This window comes from Helicoverpa armigera, chromosome 17 (genome assembly GCF_030705265.1).
Source record: "Helicoverpa armigera isolate CAAS_96S chromosome 17, ASM3070526v1, whole genome shotgun sequence".
NCBI lineage: Eukaryota > Metazoa > Arthropoda > Insecta > Lepidoptera > Noctuidae > Helicoverpa > Helicoverpa armigera.
In genome coordinates this window covers 10,749,658-10,770,722 of record NC_087136.1, presented here as the reverse complement: position 1 = coordinate 10,770,722, position 21,065 = coordinate 10,749,658, and the positions used below count along the sequence as shown (strand labels likewise).

The 21,065-nt window shown below is 34.6% G+C and overlaps 1 protein-coding gene across 2 annotated transcripts in view; it reads right to left on the bottom strand.

The window, feature by feature from the left end:
• The window catches only part of LOC110382348 (titin), a 170,686-nt gene that overhangs the window by 52,983 nt on the left and 96,638 nt on the right, over positions 1 to 21,065 (bottom strand). For both annotated transcript variants that reach the window (XM_064038742.1, XM_064038743.1), the window contains exons 2-3: positions 14,147 to 14,245; positions 915 to 1,087 (exon numbers count right to left, since the gene is read on the bottom strand). In XM_064038742.1, the coding sequence (XP_063894812.1) occupies positions 915 to 1,087; positions 14,147 to 14,245 (272 nt within the window). The remainder of the gene's footprint in view (positions 1 to 914; positions 1,088 to 14,146; positions 14,246 to 21,065) is intronic.

The window sequence follows — 21,065 nt, the reverse complement described above, 5'->3', positions numbered from 1 at the left end:
TGTAGAAAAAGAGTAACCTTTACTTTAGCATGACTTTCAAAAACTATGTAATTTCATATCATGACTTGCCACTACCTTTGCCTACTTCACAAAGCCCAAAACACACGTACCAGAATAAATGTACGCTTAACCGAAGCTAATCGAATGTTAATACGCCTGGTTCCATTTTAACCAACGTTCCGAATTATCTTCAGTACAATTTCAATTCCAATTTGGTTAACTGTAATGGGAACAGAGTATTCTATTACATTACAGCCGTTCCCTTGATAATGTTCCTTAATTTGTCTCAAAATGGCGCACGGTTTGATTCGCAGCCCTTATAGGCGGTGACGTAAATACTTGAATTTCTCCCTTTTCTGTTTAGCTGGGTAAAGTAGGCTTTTAGTATTCGTAAAATGTCGGTTTACTTAGTCTGGTTTTTGCTTTAATTACTCGTGTTTTAAGTGTTTTCGGTTTTGTGGTTCTACGCAGTGGGAACTATTTGCTAATATAATTTTGGGACGGATTCAAATTATGAAGTTTATGGTTATTTTATTAAGCCATGTAAATGGAAGGCATTATTTAATTTTCAGTACATGTATGTAGGTAGGTGAGTAGAATTTAATTTCCTTCTTGAAATATTACGACCTTTTATAGATGTTAATTTATAGATACGAACACCACCCAATGAGGGAAGTTGCTTGCTACCTCAAAAACCATTTGATTTATTCATTCTTTGTATTCGTTCGTGGTTACCTTTCCAAGGCTTACAATCCTAGCAGAAAAGCTACCAGTCACTCTCTTTAATAAACTGGCTCTATCATCTATTTTTGGATGTCTCTCCACACTATCAGTTGACAGACATCCACAAGAATTTCCCAACATCATTTCACCAAATTAAACCTTAACCACCACACCACAAGATCCAAACTCACCTGCATAATCCAGGAGCCGTTCCCAGCAAAAGTATATCCGGCGTGCACGAGGTGTCGGTGCCTCGTGAATGAGCTGAGCAAATTGCGCATGCATTGCATCAGCGTGTTCATCTGGGGGTGAATCAGGATCTCTGTCACCAGGTTCTCTGATGCGAACTGGATCAGACGTTCGCCTGGAAAAAAGGGGATAGGTTAGTTTGGTGTTTAAAGGTCCTTTTTGGACTTAATGATCTAGTTTTCTTAAAGGTTCTTAGGTGTTGGAAACAGCCACACAGGGGATCAAACTCAAAATGAAACTCAAAAGCGTTTGTCCTAAATAAAAATTACATAGGACAGCTAATGCGAATGTAAATTTCTTCGTTTTTAACGCTTTCGATCAGACTTTAAAGATCATATTTATCAAGGTTGACGTTAGAAAACAAATGAGAAGCGGTTGAGACATCACTGCTTTTAAAACTGTGTTCCCGATAAAGTGAAAATCATGAAAATGTCAAGTCTTGTTTTTCAATTGTTTACTTTACTTAAGACTTTCATGCGCCCTTAATATCACCTGAAAATACCTACTGCATTGTATGAGACACATAACATAATGTAACGGTTACATAAAGAAGTTTTCCGTATTCTTAATATTCGTGGTTCGTGGTTAAGTAAAATATTGCGTGTCGCGGTCACATAAAATTACGACACGACTGTTCTTTACTTTAGCCCTATTTTTTGTTGTTACAACGAATTGCTTAGCTTTCATAGCGTTATTTATATAACTTTTGTTTAAGTAAGTAATGGCTGAAAGTACCTTTTATGATATAAGAAATAAATGGAAATTTAATTCCATGTACGAGGGAATGTAGTATAACCAACTTGTTGTCTTTAATATCATTAAAGAAATCGGTACCGATCAAGAAAACAATGCTTATGTTTAAAGACGGATTAATGAAAAGATTTAACTTCATTCCGAACACCAGAATATGCTCTGGTAAAGAAAGAAATATAAAAAAGAAAATTTTCCGTAACACGTCCCATAACCTTAATATATTTCCAAACGACTACCTTTCTTACAGCTGACGCGCAACCTTGAAACAACCCACAAAACCTTCAAGAAAAAAATATTTAATCCATGGCGACAAAAACGGTCCGCAATGCGCCATTTCACCAGCACCTTTCTTTGTGTCTTCATTCACCCTTCATCCTCTTTCACCCCCCATTCATTCGCATTCGCCCCCCATTCATCCGTATTCACCCCATTCACCTCTTTAGCAATTGAATGTCATTCATTTGATTGCCGTCTTAATATAATTCGTGTTTGGCTTTATCTGCCCCATCTTAGTTGTGTGTTGGTATTAAGTAAGCAATTGGCGGGGAGATATATTTGAAGCTATTAAGTGAAACTGTATTGTGTGCTGTTTAAGGATACGGATCTATCAGATTGTCACTTCTTGCTGTAATTAGAAGGGTACCTATTAGCTTAGCTTTTGTATGGGAAGATTATTTTAGGAACATTGTTCTAGCCTTTGATGATTATGTTGTAGTAAGGGATTATACCGTTCAATATGACGGAAATATCATACTTAAAGAGCCTGACCTTTCTAATATCGAAAAGGTTGGGTTGGGTCCAACGGGATTTGTCTATGAAGATGAAATCTTTAGATATTTGACTCGATGTAGAATTTTGCATTCTTTAGATAAAGAGTCGGAAACGAAACCCCGTTATAAGGTACTTATACTTTCTTTTATGTTTTATCTTTAGATAGAATTCTGCATAAGTTTTTATTTCCAATTTTTATAACTATAATAGCTTTTTTGTTAACATGTTCCCAATATTCAAAATTTTTGATACGTAAAATATCACACCCTTCGTATATTAGTTTCAATTAGACCCCAATTTGTTTCGATCGATATCAAATTAATAACAAAGGCTATTGTTACTTGGATGTCAAAGGCCGACGTTTTTCGTTCGCCCCACACAAATTGCCTTACGTAGGTAAAGCGTGATTTTTATTTATGGCTTTAGGTGAATTCTTAACAAGGGGGATAGAATTTCAAAAGGTTAGATATATTGTTAATTAATTGGGGTTCAATGTGACAGAATCTGTATGCTTTTGTCAGAGGTATTGTGTGACTGTATCGAACAACTTTAACGAAATACTTTAGATTATAAATTAATATCAATGGGGCTGGCTTTTTTTTATTAATGGCTAATAAGTCCAAAGCATTATTTATTCTTTCGTTTCTCAGATTAACATAGTTGAAGTACCTAGAAAATATTTTCTTCGTCTTAAATAAAAGTTTGAAAAGGTTTTTAAGCTCGATTACTTAAAACAGAAGCATAATTTGGGCCGTAATTAATTCTTTGGCGAATTTTTAAAACGCCTAGGGCATTTCCAAACTCTTTTACAAAAGGATAGCAGATTCTCAATCAACTTTCAATTGTTTCGGATTTGCAAATGGCCGAATCATGTTAAAATATTTTATAAGAGAATTCTTAGAAATAATATTTGATTTCGGGTTACTGTTGTGTTTTCAAATGAAATTAAAATAGTCCGTTGATTATATAACTTTTAGTATTGTATTTTAATTTAAGGCTACTGTTATAAAAACTAGAGCGACCAACAATACAATAATTGACTATCAGAATCTTTAATTTCTTTATTCTTTGGAAGTTCGTTCAATTGAAAACAGCCAAAATCTCAAAAAATCTCACGGCTATACATTTCGTCCATTTTATAAGAAAAACCTTTCAATTTTCAAAATATCGTTTTCCTCACGAACCGAAAAGAAACGTCACATTTAACCCAAAAAATAAAAAAAACCGATTCCTATCAAAGCGTTCAAAACGCGCAAAAAAAATCTTTTATAAAAAAATATTCGTGTTTAAATACCGTCTAAATGTCGCTAAGCTTGAAGGTGGAAGAGTGAAAAATAATGGTATCACCGAACAAAGCTTTTTGTACATTTTACACAAAGAAAGAAAGAAAGTAGGAAAGTAACAATGCTTTGACGCCGCGAGACGAGGCCTTCGAAATGTAGTTCAGTAGTTCTATCTGCTTGTTAAGTTCACTAGACTTTTTCCGAGCGAAAACATGTGGTGAAGAATGTGTGGATAAGTATTTTGGGGACTGTCTTTTGTAAAATTGACCTTCAAAAAGGCTTGATTGTCAGCCGTTTTTCACACGTACATACATATCTACTACATTTCAGTCAAAGGAAATACAATATTGTGCCCTTTTGTTCAGGCTTAGCACATTTTTGAAAGCTAAGCTTATCTTTCGGTGTTACATGAAGTTTAGATATTGTAGGATTACTTTTATTGGTCGTAAATCATTCCAAATCCCATGAACTATGCGCTAATCATATTTGAAATACTGATTTGTCAATTCATACTTAAGTGAATAAGCAAAATGCTTCCATGAGAACAAAATAACAAAAAGATTGAGTAATAGCTAATAATGTGAACAATCAAACTCAAACAGCTGCAACTAATACCAACTTCAAACTGATTAGGTACACTCCAACTCGATTCAAACTCGATCGAAAAAAAGATCCGAGTAACTGAACAGAAAATCCCTTCAATAAATAAAATCTTTAACGAGATAGAATTATATGGAAAAAACAGCAAATACTCGATGCTCGGTAAGTAGATTTCAATGGGTAGAAAACTCGAGGTTTTATAGGGCTGAACCAATTCTTGTTCATTCGCTCTTGGGATAAACAGCGGAGTGTTGGCTTGGACTACATTGTCTTCGCTAGATGGAGTTCAGATCAGTTAGTGAGTCTGTTTTGTTGGTCTTTGAACTAGGGTCACTTTGGAACTGGTAGGAATTTCTTAAGAATTGTGAGATTAATAAACAAATTAATCTGGAAATTCATTAAAAGAATAATGTCTCCGCTCTGAATATAGGTAATTGATCATTAAAAACTTAACAATGTTCGGATATTGGCAGATCATACAAAAAAAAACTTTTACCGGTTACTGAAAAAATATGACATATATTATTTGCAATATCTGGCAAAAATTATAAGTAGCTTTTATTTGGCAGATATCATAAAACTATCAGATAGCTAACTGACAGTTTGTCGGTAATTAGTGAAACCGGGGCTTTGTTTTATTTTCTTAGTCATCCAAAAAATTACGGATGGATTATGAAAGATGAAATGGCTGAAATAATGTTTCATACGAGATGACACCATATAAAGAATTGTGAAGGAAAATCAAATGGAATGATCGGATTTTTATTATATCAGATGGCTTTATAAGGATTTTCCTTATATCGACATTGCCATATTTATTATATGAAAGCTGTTTCCATTTAATCGGATTATGTGAATACTTTCACGTAACATTGGTCATTCCATATAGAATCCATTTAGTTATATTAATATGAAAACCAATCGGGATCAATAGATTTTGTAATTTACATATATTAATTCCTTAATGGATTTATGGAAATAGGGTAAATGGATTTTATCAAATATACAAATATTACAGTTAATTAATAGCGAGTAGGTAATTATAATAAAATATGATTAAATTTTTTGTTATTTGAAAGTAAAAAAATATTTAGTCCGAATAACTTGTAAATTAGCCTTAAAAATCCTCCCCTGTTTATTTTAAGGCAAAATCTAAGCCAGTTCCATCATGAAGAAATTTTTTTTTGGTAAGGGAAGAAGTTTCCCAAAGAAAGCGGGTGAAACCGCGAGAAACAGTTAGTGTTGAATAATTTCTCTCTCTTTCTTAAATGAAAAGACCCATTAGAGCACCTAGTTAGTAAAGCCTTGAAAAATATGCCAACCAAGTCTATTGTAGAAAAACCTTTTAAACCCATTAGGTAGGCACTCTGCGAAACTTGAGATTTTCAATGATTTTTACTTTTCATTACTCCTACAGTATTTATTTTGGTAAATTGCTTGTTCAACTCTTTTTTGCTGGAACCTTTTGGTATTCTAAAATATTTTTTGGTTTTCCTGGAATTGTGAAAATTTTTAAAAAATAACGAGCACTCCAAAAGTGCCTATGATATGTATAAATTAAACGCATACCTTTCTGAAATTGGTGAAAACTCTATGGCGTATTCGGTTTCGTCTTGTTTTAGAATCTAGTCAAAACATCTTTAGTAGCAATAAAAATGTCCTGATATTGTATTCAAGGTAAAATAAGTTCCATTTTTATATCCTTTAGTCATAACTATCTTTTTATATCTTTAACTAGCTATATATTTGAAGCTCTTCATAATAATTCACGCCTTTCAAACGCAAAAAAATCTCATGATTACACTTGGAGCCACAAAAAAATAAGCACATAAATCAGTCAGGATTTGGGACGCGTCCCTTCATTCGTGCAGGAGTCAGTGAGCCAGAAACTCCGATAAACCGTCAGCGCTTAAACTTTCGCTCATTTCGTGGCCTATATTTTGATTGAAGCGTGCCGTAGGTACCAAATTATTTTGCCTTCATGTGTAAATGGGTTGGTTGGTGTTTATAGGGTATATTGAGAGTTATGAGGTGAACCTAAGTCTTTTATTTTACCTACAGCCTGAAATCTAGAGTCTCATGATATAAATATAGGATCTCAAAATATAGGATCAAATAAAACAATAACTACTCTGAATATTTTTAGGGAATATGTAAATGGGTTGTTCCTTGGGCGCTTTTATCTTAAAGTTGTAGAAAAAAAAAGAAATGCTGATTTAAAACATAATATTTTTTTAAGCACTAAAGTTATAAAAAGGAAATAATTATTTTCCATTACATATTAGACCAATGTCGGCTAAATAACGAAACTTAACGTACGGAAGTATAAAAAGATATCCAGCATTAATATTTTAAGGCATAACCGTTTTTCTATCACGAAAGATTTTACTGGCACGCTCCAACAAAGTCATAATACAAGAATATCATGTTCTAGACTTAATACATTCGCCCCTTATCTAATGTTAGCTCATAAATGTCGAGTAATAGAATAATGTGCTTCTATGATATGCCAACAATCTTATAAAGGGGAAATATGATATGTTCTGGTGAATTGGGTTAGTATTATAGTCTTTTTTTCTAATATTGGAGTAGATTGTGAGTGAGTTTTAGTATTTATGTTTCTAGTGCGAGTTAGAACGTGTTATTACTAGCTGTTCCTCTTGGTACCCACTTCCTAATCCTTTATTTTGTGTGCTTTACTGCAACTGTGTTTCTTTAAAGTCTCATCACAATCCGTTTAATAGTTCTTCGGTGTAGCACTAGCTTTTCACTTCTACAATTAAGTTTGATTTAATAGATTTATTGGCCTTTTTAATATTTGCCTACACCTTTTTTTTTTTTTTTTAACGACGTCAAAAATCATCAAATGACCCCTTCCGCTGTGGGTTAGCAGCGGAGAGGGAGTGTCAGACTCTTACTGACTAAAAACCGTCGTGTTCCGTCACAGGCCTTTTATGTACCAGGGCCGCGGTATCTCTTTCGAACAACCCGCAGCCCCGGCAGGCCTTGGCCCTGCTGGGCCCCGCTGGATATTTGCCTACACCTGGAGTCTAAAAATCCACTAGTGTGATAACGGTAACAACCGAGCGTTGACACGAGGAAAAACCGAGCGGAAAATGTGCTACTTAGTGCGAAAGCTTCTAACGTGTGCCATACATATCGGCCAAAACTAGAAGCGTCCAATTTATGCCCACTTTCAAACAAAGTTAAGTCCAGTGTAATTTTATTTAAAACTAAACGTAATAAATTAGTTAACCGCGGTCACGAACATCGCATGCGATATTAGATTAGCCACGGTGGTGGAATAATAAATTTTAGGCCTAACTGTGATATGGGACACGATTTAGATAGGTCTGGATATTAGATTTTAGTACTCATGAGCTGGCTGTTAGTAGCAGAAATTATATTTTACTTTGTAATGTGTGTATGACGAGAATGAATGATTTTTATAGGTAGTCATAGTCATGAGAAACAAAAGCCCAGGTTGGTCCAGTTCGGAAATTTCTTAGTACTTTTTATCACCAGAACTGTTCTTAGATAACCTAGCTAATTATAGCGGTGTTTTCAAAAAAACCTGCTAATATAAGTATTTTTGTATTCATTTGAAAATGAAACATAAGAAGAAAATAACTTTTTTACATATGAACGTACTGGTAATTTTCATGAAGACTGATAACAACAATGAGCAATTCAAAGAAACCTTTCTATTCCTCTATTTAAAACCAACCGATTCATTATAATTATCTCACATCTCTTTACCACAACTGAAACTTCAGTAATATTTCAGCGAAACCCGCTTATCTGGCGTTTTGTACAAAATCTCTACTTTACGATGTTATTTTTACGATCGGTCCTTCAAATTACGAGGTAATTCAAGTAGGCAGACCTTTTTTTAAGGATAGATTATTTTGTTTTTTTTTTTCTTCGTGTTTTGTAGGAAACTTGAGGGCGTGGTGGAGTGGGGGTCTTGTTTATCAGGTGATAAAGTGGCGTTATAAATAAATATTGATTTAGGTAGGTTGTTAGAGGCGTTTTATATTGGCGGTTCTAACAAACTAATATCATGTGCGAAAGCTATCAAATTGAAATTTAACATTGGTACTAATATTGAAAAGGGATATTGTTGATAAATTAGTGTGTGATTTGTGACGTTTTAGGAGGTAATCTTACCAACACAACTTTGTGTAAACCATATCTCGGCGAATAAATATTTTCATTTCATTTCATTTCATTTCAACAAAAAGCTGCTTTACTTGAGAAAGTCATAGGCATTATTGTCCGGATACGGGAAGTAGTTACTTCTGGACTTGAGTTAAACTGAGAGAACCAGCTATTAAACTATTATAGAATACCTAGACAAACAAAAAACTTATACAAACATAGCTTTATTATATTTGTTCAGACTATAGATCGACCCAATTCTCCTCGATTCAATATTTAAAGAATCGTGGGAGCTAAAGCATCTGGCTGACTGTTGAATTATCTAGATTTATCTTTATCTTGATTTTGTCAAGTAATTTGGTAAAATGAGTGTTAATAAACAATTTTTTCCTGCTGTTAGATTTTTTGTAACAGTGACAGCGGCCTTGGAATGGAAAGGGCTCCCAAAGGAACAACAGTGGGTTAACAGTAAGATCCTCTCTAGTAGATTTTTAAAAGTTTTACCAAAAGAAAAAAACCTAAATTCTCTCCTAGGTATATAGGTAATCTAAATTAACTATCCTTATCTCTGTTATATATACGCATTCAGAATATCAAATAGACTCATTTTTATCCGGGTGCGGGTAGTATGTAGTGCGATATGTGAGAAAAAGTGGTGCAAAGCCAAGTCTATTCCTCTATTTTCCTTTCCACTTAGAAACAGAATAAACATCACAGGGTTTTCTGAACGAATTAATTCAATTACACACCCGAGCTTCCATATTCCGTGCAATACATACATGACGTCTTTTCCTAACGTCTCATAATCAAATTTATCAAGTTCACTAATAGGATTAACTAGTCCTTGGTAATCCTTGGTTTTTACTGCGTAACTTGGTTTTGGAAGTTGTTGAATAAAGTCAGCGATTTCATGAACTCTTACTATTAGAATTTCTTTGTTTGCTTTATTACTAAAATCGTTGTTCTTAAACCCTAAATAAGGCCGCAGATAGAAGAAATTATGCGGTACGAATGCAGGAATGCTTAATCATCATCATCATCATTGCAGTCATAAAATATCCACTGGTGAACAAAGGATTTCCCAATTCCCCCATCCTCCAGTCTAACCGGATGTAGCTGAGTACCAGTGCTTTAGAAGGAGCGACTGCCCTATCTGATCCCCTCAACCCGATTTCCCAATTGATTTCCAAAAAGACCAGCTGACACATAGCTGCGGATTTATTTATTCATCGGTTGTATTGCGATTAGAGATTGTTTGTAAAACTTATGCCAAAATTCAACATCTAATCAATCGCAAATAAAGGGTTATGGAACAGATAGGTTATGGAAATCCACCGTTGAACAGCTTATACTACGATTACATAAGGTTAACGTAACCCTCACTCAGGTTGCGGGTATTCGGGACCCCAGGTGCGTCAATCGCTCATGTCAGCTAGTCATTTGTCTCGATACCTACTGATTGATTGCTTCATTGCTAACCCACGCAATATGTTGCCGATCAAGCAATATGTCGTGTTATAGACTAATGATGTGTAATTTGTTCTTAGTTTAGATATATTGAATTGCTAGAATATTTTCAAGAGGATTAGATACCAGTTTAGGGTGTGAAATAATGATTCCTCCTACTGTTAGCGAGTAGGAAAAAAGGATGTTTATAAATCGAAGCTCAGTTTGCACTCTTTAGAATATTGCCATTTCAAAGCCAGATCAAAACCAAACTTCAGGTTTGCTGTAACTTTTTAAATGTCATACCTTAACAAAGTGTCTTTTTTGTATTAAAACACATTATATTACGCTTCAGTAAACATTATTGTACAGACAAGTTTGATTTACTAACACAATAAATTTTCAAAAATGCATTTTTCACAGCATGAAGTGACTGCACTCGGGCTTCAACAGAAGCAATTTCCTTCCTCACTCGGCTAGAGGTGAAGCAATTGCTCACGTCAGCGCCTCGACCGAGCAATCGCGGTCTGATTGATTGCTCATAGTGCTGCGCTGATGTATCGATACTTTTTATCGATAGTCGACAATTGATTGGCTTTGTGGGTTTGGTTTTTGGATGGTTTTGTGCCATTTATTAGAATGTTGTTTTTGTGGGATGAGTGGGTTTTAGTAATTTTTAACGGGTATTTGGCAAGTATATCTAACCAGCAATTTTCCGCGGTTTTACTTGCGTCCCTTGAGGGATAAAATATAGCCTGTGTTACTCGGGAAAAGTGTAGTTTTTCAACAGAGAAGGAATTTTTCGAATCGGTTCAGCAGTTTCGGAGCCTTTAGGGGACAAAAAACAAACAAAAAATGTTAAGTGTGTATTTATTAGTATAGATTAAGTTGATAGTAATTTTTTTAGAGTTTCAAACCTATTATCGTCATTACACGCAATATTATTTTCTCTTAGTAATAAAAACGACCTATTTACGCCTACAATTCCCAACAGTGTTATCTAATAACAAAGTAACCCTTGTAACACTGTCTGTACAACAGAAACCACAATGGAGTACAATTAAGGGGTGTGACCACGGGGGTGGTTTGTGGCCTCTTAGCGGTTCAACTGTGGGGTAGAATCAGCTGGCTGGAATGGCACTTCATTTGTATTGGTTTAACATCAAAATAGTATGATTTAGACTCGTAATATGTTGTGGTTTATAACGAAGTATATGTTCGAATTGCTTTGAAGTGGAACTAAATTGTGACGCTTTTCTTTTGTTTATGTATTCCATGATTAACTGTGGATTTCATTAACCTATCTATCGATTGGCTTAGGTACTACAGAGAGAATCATAACATTATTCCCATTCAAGTTATGTCAAAGTATGGCAAGTAATTAGATAGGTTATTGAAATCAGTTAGGACAGCCATAGGATTCTCTGCGACATCAAAATGCTTCTTGACATGAAGGGGTATTAAAAGCATGCAATATTTGCAGATTATTCGGTAAAACAAGTATGATAACGAAACAGATTTGTTTAAATTCTTCCCCCAAACTTCAACCCAAAAGAGGCCGCAACAAACATTTTCAGTTAGCTAGTATTCCCAAAATGGCCGCCTAAATAAATACTATTACCGTACCATGAAAAGAACTCGATATTTTTTTTTTAAATTGGAATACTGACAATAGCAGTATTGAGCTATAGAAAACGCGTGGATTGTTCCCGAAACAAAGCTTCAACTGAAATACAATAAGCGGTTATTTCCCCTAAGAATTGTACGGTATCGTTACTAAGAACAATAAGTGAAAAATAAATGCTTATAGGAATATTTTTTTGCCGATATTTGTGGTATGAGATGGAAGATTTATATTCGATTATTGCTGTAGAAGCTTTATTACGACAGGTTCGACAGATAAAAATAATACTATGTCTTGTATGATTATTATCTATCTTGCACACTCAGTCGTCTGTTGTTAATAAACTCAAAAATAACCGAATGTGTTTTCGATTTTTGAAAGGTTTAGGTACATAATTTTGATATTAATAATCCAAATATTGGATAGTTAATAAATTAACATTTTAATTTGAAGCTACTAACATCTAATTAAAAATTTTTCTAGTGACGAAACGATTTTAAAAACTTAAAGTTTTAAATAAATACAAACTTTTAATAGTATTCTGAGTAATAAGTTGGATTAAATCCTAAAGTTTTAAGCTCTTTGTGTTGTGTGGTTATCGACAACCACACGGGTTGTATAGGGCTCTGAAATTAATCCAAACTAATATTATAAATGCGAAAGTAACTCTGTCTGTCTGTCTGTCTGTCTTTCTGTCTGTCTGTCTGTCTTTTCTTCACGCCTAAACTACTGAACCAATTTGTGTGAAATTTGGTACAGACATAGTTTGAAACTTGAGAAAGGACATAGGATAGTTTTTATTACAAAATAAAATAAAAATAAAATTATTCCGGACATATAGCGCCATCTATTGGTCAAATCAAAAATCTGCTGGTAGTCACTATTCCACGCGAACGAAGTTGCGGGCAAAAGCTAGTTAAAACATATTTTTGGCAAAGTAATAGGTATGAGCAGATACCTAAATTAATCAGAAACTTGGATTTTTTTAATTTTGACGCGATTTTCTACTTAGATGTATTTTTATGTGAATATGTAATTGAATTTGGTCAAAAAGTGTTTTATACAAATCACTGAATCTCCTTTGAAGGTTAGATTGAAAAGGAAGGGGACAGAAGCTTGTTTTTGATTTTTCTAGCACTTAGGTTATTTCCTAAATCCAAACAAAAAACGACTAGATATTTCTTCGGCAAATTCAATAAAATCCTGACACATGTCTTGTCTTAGAAAAAGGTCGTCTAGGATTTATTATGTACGAACAATATACAACAAGAAAACACAAATAAAGATACATTTTGCTCTGAATAGATTGTGTATTTAAATATTTATTTGAGCCCGACAAAACTCTGAGTGTTTCGTGAATAAATTATTGGTTTTAATTCGATACGGCACTTTATTCGACTCAGTATCGATACTCGATATGCTGTCCCAATAATTTTCGCTGTAATATTAATGCTTGATGTTCTGTATTTAGAACACGTTTCGGTTTTTGAGTAAAATAAATTTTGGCTGTGTGTAAATAATATACATTTCGTGGATTAAGTAAAAGGCGTTCTCATTTTGTACGCTATTAAGTGTATTAAGTATTGTATTTTTATATCCTTATTTTGGTTGTTATAATATATACTTCGTAGCATCTATTTTCAAGCCATTAAAATGTAATTTAAGCCAGTTGGGTGATACCTATCATCAAATCGATAAAAATCACATTCATCAAATCTGCTCTTTATGTGACTATTATGTTTCTGCTCTTTCATAAAAATATATGTCATTGCTTATTTACATTTTCAGAATGAAATAATTAACAACCCAATGACTTTTAACTAGGGCAGCTTAATTGTATAACGTTTCGGATATCGATAAAATTAATGCAATCGATATCGAGGCGTCGAAGTGTCATCGTAAACAGCACTAATTGATGCATGAACTCAATTCTCATTAATTTTGTTCATTTTGTTCATTGCGTGTTAACTGTTGATCAGTTCGATTATATACGGTAATTATTTGTTAACAGTTACGGAAAAAATGGAAATGATAAATTACTTATAGGAATTAACTGTTGGCAGTATGAAATGTACTAATTAATATACGTACTATTGTAGCGTTAACAAAACTTAATAACGTATTAAATGACGTAAGACCATGAAGGGAGGAAAGATGAGCGGAGATGCCCGATGTCCAAACTGTCAAAGATTTGTCTTGAATGACTGGTGATTATATTTTAAAATACATGGGCGGGTTATGATAACAGGCATATGAGGGCGGAGCTCGTAATCCTCGTCTCCCTAACACCCGCAATTTGGCGCGGTTCCTTCTTGTTCGATTTTGCGTTATGACATCTCTGCTCATCATTTCATTCTCCATGAACAAAACCTTTTGCAAGTTTGTATGTGAAATTCTTCATTGATAGATAGAGCTACAATATTCCTGAGTATCATAGGCTATATTTTGTCACGGCACGGGCAGTAGTGCCCACGGCACGCGGGTGTAACCGCGGGAATACGGCTAGTAACGTAATAAATAATTATGTAAGACTTACCATATCGAGCTTCCTCCCCCTCGGGTGCCTGCGCCGTGAGGGTGGATAACTCCTTCTCCAAATCGACCTGGTGCTCGCCAGAGTCCCATGACAGCAGACCTGGAAATAATAAGGGGAGATTAGTGTGCTGCTATAAGTAGGAAAGTTTTGAGTGGCAAAGTTTAAACGAAAATGGACCTTACATCTTGAGAATAAGTGTGTGAAAAAACGTCATGTTAGGGTTAGAGGTAGAATTATAGCAAAGCAGTCTAAAGAAAGTTACATAAGTATCAATAGGTTGCTGTCGGTTCTTCTTCTATTAGAACTCAGGTTTTCTTACAACTATGAAGTAAGTACAAAGTTTGGTAGGTGCCTCCTTTTTAATAAAATAGTATTTCAGGGCCATTCATGGGCGTCATCAATTTAGGCCAAATAAGATTCGCGAACGCGTTAAAATTATTACATTGTAATCATATAATAGGTAGCTAACTAAAGTAACTTCAAAAACTACGATAAAAATAATTTCATTGTAAAGAAATAGGGACTGCAAAAAATCAAATCAGAACTCCATCTCACATAAAAAAATGCTCTCAGGAAATCTATAGGAATTAATAAAAACGCCTCCCTCACCAGCGTTATTTCACCGAGCATAAAATATGCGAGAATATTAAATGAAATACTCGTTTCTAGAGGAAGTAATGTAGGAAATTATGCAGCACACACGTGTTGAAATGGGGTGAGCAGAGTAGTGCATACCCGTAGTTTATTGTGTAATATAAAATAATGAGTGTGCTTCTAATAGGGAGAAATTCGCTAATTAGTAGTGCGGAGTTTTTTAAAGGATGTTGAGGGAAGATATATTTGATAATGTACAGTAGATATAGCTAGGTTTGTTATCTGCATGTAACTTATTAATAGGTAATGTGGCAATTTTTTAATTGAAAGAAAAAGGTTTAGAAATTGTAACATTTGTTTTTTTTTGGTCGTAACCTTCAAACCTTATATCAGTTAAATACTAGACTGGACTAAGAGAGAAATATGTTCATTATGCTGCTCATGAAAGAAATAATAGAAATAGTTGAGTATACTTTGTCTAGAATACATAAAACAATTCTCATGACAAAAGGCAAAAAAAAAAAAAGATTCTACAAGATAAGCCAATAATAGTAAGGAGCTCAACAAAATCTGATTCTGAGATTTATTTATGAAAAAAGTAATTTGTTATTTTATATGTAAACCGTCAAGGATTAAGGTATTTCAAAGACCTTTTTATTGTGGTTTGAAGATTGGAAAAAGGGTTTTCTATTTAATTTTGCATTTATAATTAGGATTTAAGTAGGTAAGCGGTCAGAGACTTTTAAGCTACGTCATCCCTTAAAATCTGTGTAGTAAAACGAATTTACAGTAAGTTGTAGTGCATATCAAATTATAATTATAATCAGTACGTAAGTACCTATGCACTTATTAACAAACAAGTATCAATACAGTTTTTTAATGCCTAAATAAATTCTTATAATTATCTCACTGGAATAAATGTCGTGCTTCTCATTCATTGCTATATATGCATATCCACGAGCATTGATCATCAGGGCGTACAGACTTTAGCAACGCAATTACGACTTCACAAATTCAACAGAAACTTTACATTTCCAATGAACAAAAATCCCGGACAACGAACACAAAAAAGACAGTCTTCCATCTTTCACAAACAATCCTGTTAATTGACAGATGTAATTGTAATAGATTTATCTGCCAATTACTTACAGTCCTGAATAAATCCATGAAAAACTCAAGGACACTGAAATATCAGCCTAAGAGTACACCACAAACTTTTAGTCGGCCTATAGTTGGTTTGGGCTCATGAATCAGTAGGTATGAAGATGAATGGAAGTTCACACGTTGCAATGATCAGGTATTTAGCTGGTATCAGACTGAAATCTGAAATCTTCGATAGGAATCAAGATTTTCTCTCAACATTTCGTATCCGTCGTATCACAAAAATATTTAAACGTTTGTTGAACACTTATCTAAAACATTTCTAAAACATTTCAGATTATGACGTTGAAATAAGGTCTGTTTTGGAGCCACACTATTTCTAGACAAGTATTCAACAGAAGATGTTTAAGTTTTTGTAGTAGCTGTATATTTTTCTTCCAACCACCGGACCAACAGTCGGCCGACTGTTTAGTCTTCAGTGTGCGTAGCCTGAAACTTTTTTCTATTTTCTGTAGCGTTCCTTTCTTTAATTATTCAGAGAATTGCGCCTTTTCTTCGATGGTAGGACGTGTTTTTTAAATTTTATTCATGATCCTTTTTTAGGACAAGTCTGTATCTTTTTAGAGTGAATTTATCCTTTTTTATGTAGGTGTTGCTTTAAAAAGCATTTTATATAATAGCTTTTTATAAGGTATTTCCTTTTCAAGTGTTCGGCACCATTACACCGTCTGTTTTTAATTCTTAATTCTAATTTGATTTGAGATTGACAGCATTGCATGTAAACTATCTTTTATTTAAAACAGCCTACTTTGCTCCAAAAAGATAATTTTTTAATACATAAAATGACATTGTGCAGGTAAAAACCTTCACTGACCATTATAAAGACCATCATGATTTTACTATAAGCTAAAATACGTCATCAAAAATACTCTCCATTTTGCAACAACATAACACCAACATAAATATACCTTCAGAACAGCAATATAACTTCAACACAAAACTGAATTCTACCACATTTATATCACAAGCCGACTAGATCTCCAGAGAACGTTGTCCTACATTACAGCGATAGCTAAACTATATATCGCTCGCTATATAAAACAATAAACAGTTTGTCTCGCTCGCAGTACATTTTAATTAAACCCCCGTGGCTTGAGTGACGGCTTCAGGCGTTAGCTTCACAATAAATGTTAGTAGAACTGTAGTTTTAGTTTATTTGTTGGAGGTACGTTGTTAGGGATATTTCTAGAATATGAAAATATATTTATTTGTTATGTAAGCGTAGGAGGTTTTAATTGATAATCTCACATGGGCAATAAATGGTGATGAATACCGATTGAAAATTCAGATCGAGGTGTGACCAGGGATCAATTTAAAGCGCAGGCTAAAGATAGCCAACAGTTTAGTTTAAAAGCCACATTTTAGAACCTGATGTTAGTAATGTGCATATTACCATAAAATATATTTGTGGGTGGTATAATGATTAAGATCCTTATCAAATGACCAGCCTATTAAATGTTTGCCGACTACGGAGACAACAACAAAATTTTCATTTCTGTTTTTTCAAAAACTACTGAACAAAACCAAGGCCTCGCCAATATTCGTGAAGTAGTACATTTACAAACCTCTTTTCACCTAAGATTTCAGTTTCAAAATAATCATTGTTTATCCCACAAAAGGCTTGTGTTATAATAAAAGCTATAAACAAGAAATACATAGAATAGACAGGCACGTTAGTTCCACAGAGGTCGGCTGGTATTAATTAAAGCAAGAGTGATGGATGCCTCCACTCTAATAATTATTATTATACAGTATGATGAATGTTTATTTGTTGGTTTGTTTATTTCATACGTGTCTCTAGGGTAGTACCTACTTCCCGCAAATGGATAAAAAGTAGCGTATGTACTATTTATTATTGTGATGTATGGCTGTATCAAGTTTGATAAAAATGTTTTTCGGTTGTATTTTTGTGAAAGTGTTCGTCAACTTCACATCAAACTTTCACGTTTGCAATATTAGTGTGACTATAGTAATAATAAAAGTGATGGAAAAATTATTTTATAGTAAAAATGCTGTTGACGAGGTTTCAAATTTTGTCCAACAGAAATGGAAACAATCGAATTCGTTCAAGTAATTCTAGAAAGAATATACCTAATTCACAATTTCAATTTTTTACTGACTGACTTTTCCAATGCCCATACGCTTCATTTATTTATTAAATAATATAGAAAAAGTCTCAAAAAAAAAAATAGAACCTGAGAACTTTTCTTCTTCAAGACTTAGGTACTTAATTGAAGCATAAAAGCCATAAAAATAACATTTTCTAAAGTGAAATATCTTTGATTATTTTTCCGACCCAAATATCGACCAATAGAATTGCACCATTCGACGTCACGTGGTACAACCTACATGGTATTATACTGATAATTTTTTTTGAATATTTTCTCTGGTCGTTGCTACGTCAAACTGACAGGTTGTGGCCGACATTTGGGACGGAAAAATAATCCCGAATACACGAGCTTCATAATTATCTGGCATTTCCCTCAAGGTTCCCTGCAAACAAATAAAGTCGTCAAGTTTTTCAGGAAAAATCACTCGCGCTTCGCGCTCGTTATTTTTTAACCTGAAAAACTTGACTCCTTCATTTGTTTGCAACGAACCTATCGGAAAATACCCGATAATTTTGAAGCTCTTGTGGTATTATAAGTGAAAATTCACAAAGAGGACACAGATTGAACGCCTGCAGGCTATTGTAAGGAAAGCTAACGGCATGGAAACTTTATAAAAACGAGAAATTAGATTTTTAAAGACTTACTTATTGGTAACGTGGTGGCCTAGTGGGCAAAGAACCAACCTCTCGAGTATGAGGGCGCGGGTTCGAATCCAGGTCAGGCAAGTACCAATGCATCTTTTCTAAGTTTGTATGTACTTTCTAAGTATATCTTAGACACCTATAGCTGATAAAAAGGTGAAGGAAAACATCTTGAGGAAACCTGGACTATAGTCTGAAATCACCAACCCGCATTGAGCAAGCGTGGTGATTAATGCTCAATCCTTCTCCATGTGAGAGGAGGCCTGTGCCCAGCAGTGGGACGATAAAAAGGCTGTAACTGTAACTGTACTTATTGGTTTTTATAAAGTGTATGTTTTTATTTACTACTAGCTGGTGCCCGCGACTTCGTCTGCGCAGATTTAGTATTTCGAACAATATGTTTACAAATTGTAGCCTATGTGTTATTCTGATGTATAAGCTATATTATTGTAAAGTTTCATTAAAATCCATTCAGTAGTTTTTGCGTGAAATAGTAACAAACATCCATACATCCATACATCCATACATACAAACTTTCGCGTTTATAATATTAGTAGGATAATTTCTGTTCTGTAACGAAAATTTAGTTCCTTTCAAAATCGTAATAAATTATATCAATTTGTTTTCAACTAATTTTAAATATATTTTTTTCCTTGGTAAATGTCGTCTAGCTAGCCTATTTGAAACTATGTTGGGGCTTGTAGTCTACCTGGATTCAGCTATGAACTAATTCATTAGACGGAGCGACTGCCTATCTGAACTCCTCAAGCTAAGCAATTTACCTGGACAACCCGAAACCCTTTAACAAGTAAAACAGTAAAAAAGTTACCAATGTACTTCAAAATAAATCCTTTTTCTCACAGAAGAATAACTCAAAGAAGACTCCAAAAATAGACTAGTGACGTCACAATTGTCAGACCTTAATCCTATTCCTCTAATCAGTGTTGACTGTTGACTCACTAAATGTATTATGCAGAAAGGTCACCAACTTTAGCTGAAGTTTCAAGCAATCTAGAATGTTAGAGTTAGGTAACGCTGTTCTGAAGTAAATTCTACTATTCCTACTACCTCGTGTGTTCATAAGTTTTGAGACAAAATAAAAGTTGCATATCTTTTTAAATAATAAACATATATTTATAAAAAAAGTAGAAAACATCAAGTAGATAGTAAGTAAAAATTTAGTATAATTATTATTCAAAATGACCACCCCTGTTTTTAATACATGCCCTTAGACGATTTGGCCAGTCATCAATGGTGGCACGAATCTTTTCCAGCGGAATTCGCTTCGCTTCTCGGACAAGAGCTCGCTTAAGTGACTCCAAGTTTGGGTGAGACTTTCGGCAGGCTCTGAGCTCTAATTCGGTCCATAGAGAATAATCCAGCGGGTTGAGGTCGGGGCTGGAGGAAGGCCATTCGTTCGCCGCAATGAAGGCTTTTTCCCTCTTTAAGCTCTTTCCCTCAACCAAGCTTGGGTGGTTTTAGCCTTATGGGATGGCGCCGAGTCTTGCTGGAAAATCCATTACTTATTATGGAATAGGGTATTAGCCAGGGATTTCACAACAGTCTGTAGAATGTCATTTTGATAATTTTTGGCTTTCACCTTGACGCCTTGCTGGCAGAAATGAAGCTGAGTGACACCTTCGTACGAAACTCCCCACCATACCATGACACTAGCCGGATGATGAGTACGCAAGACATTCCGTGCTGAAGCTAAGACATCCTTGCTACTTTTGGTATACACTTTATTGTTTTGTCGGTTGAACTTTTCTTCGACAGTAAAGATTATCTCGTCGGTGAAGAGTATCTTCCTCGCATCGTGTCTCCTAAGAAGTACAGGACAACGTTCGCGTCGCAATTGACGAAGGCGATCGTTTAAAAAGTGTATTTTCCTACGGCTATACGCCTTAACCTTGAGATCATATTTCAGTATTCTGTTGACTGAAACGCGCGAAATATTGGTCTGCAGAGCGAGTTTCTTCATAGTGCGACATGGATTTTGGCGAAGTCGCTCTCGGATGATTTTAATGTTCGCAGGCGTCCTCACAGAGCATGGACGACCACTTCTTTGCCGATCTTGTAAAGAGCTTGTCTCCTCGTATCGTTTAATAGTGCAGTACACGAAGTTACGGCTCAAACCAAAAGTTTTCAGTTCTCGGAAAATGTCCATAGGTTTTCTTCCCACCTTAAATAGTGAAATGACTGTCGCACGTAATTCTTTTGTTCCCTCAATTACGAGAAAAGGATGATGGGTAAAATTGGCCGGTATATCCAATGAAAACAATTCGCATATCAAATGATAGCTTATACCCTAAGCTTCATTTTTTGTTATGGGCACAACCTTGTAAACCACCGGAGAACGAAGATATAACACCTGATAGCATAGGATAGCCCATGGACTTGAACCACTTCATT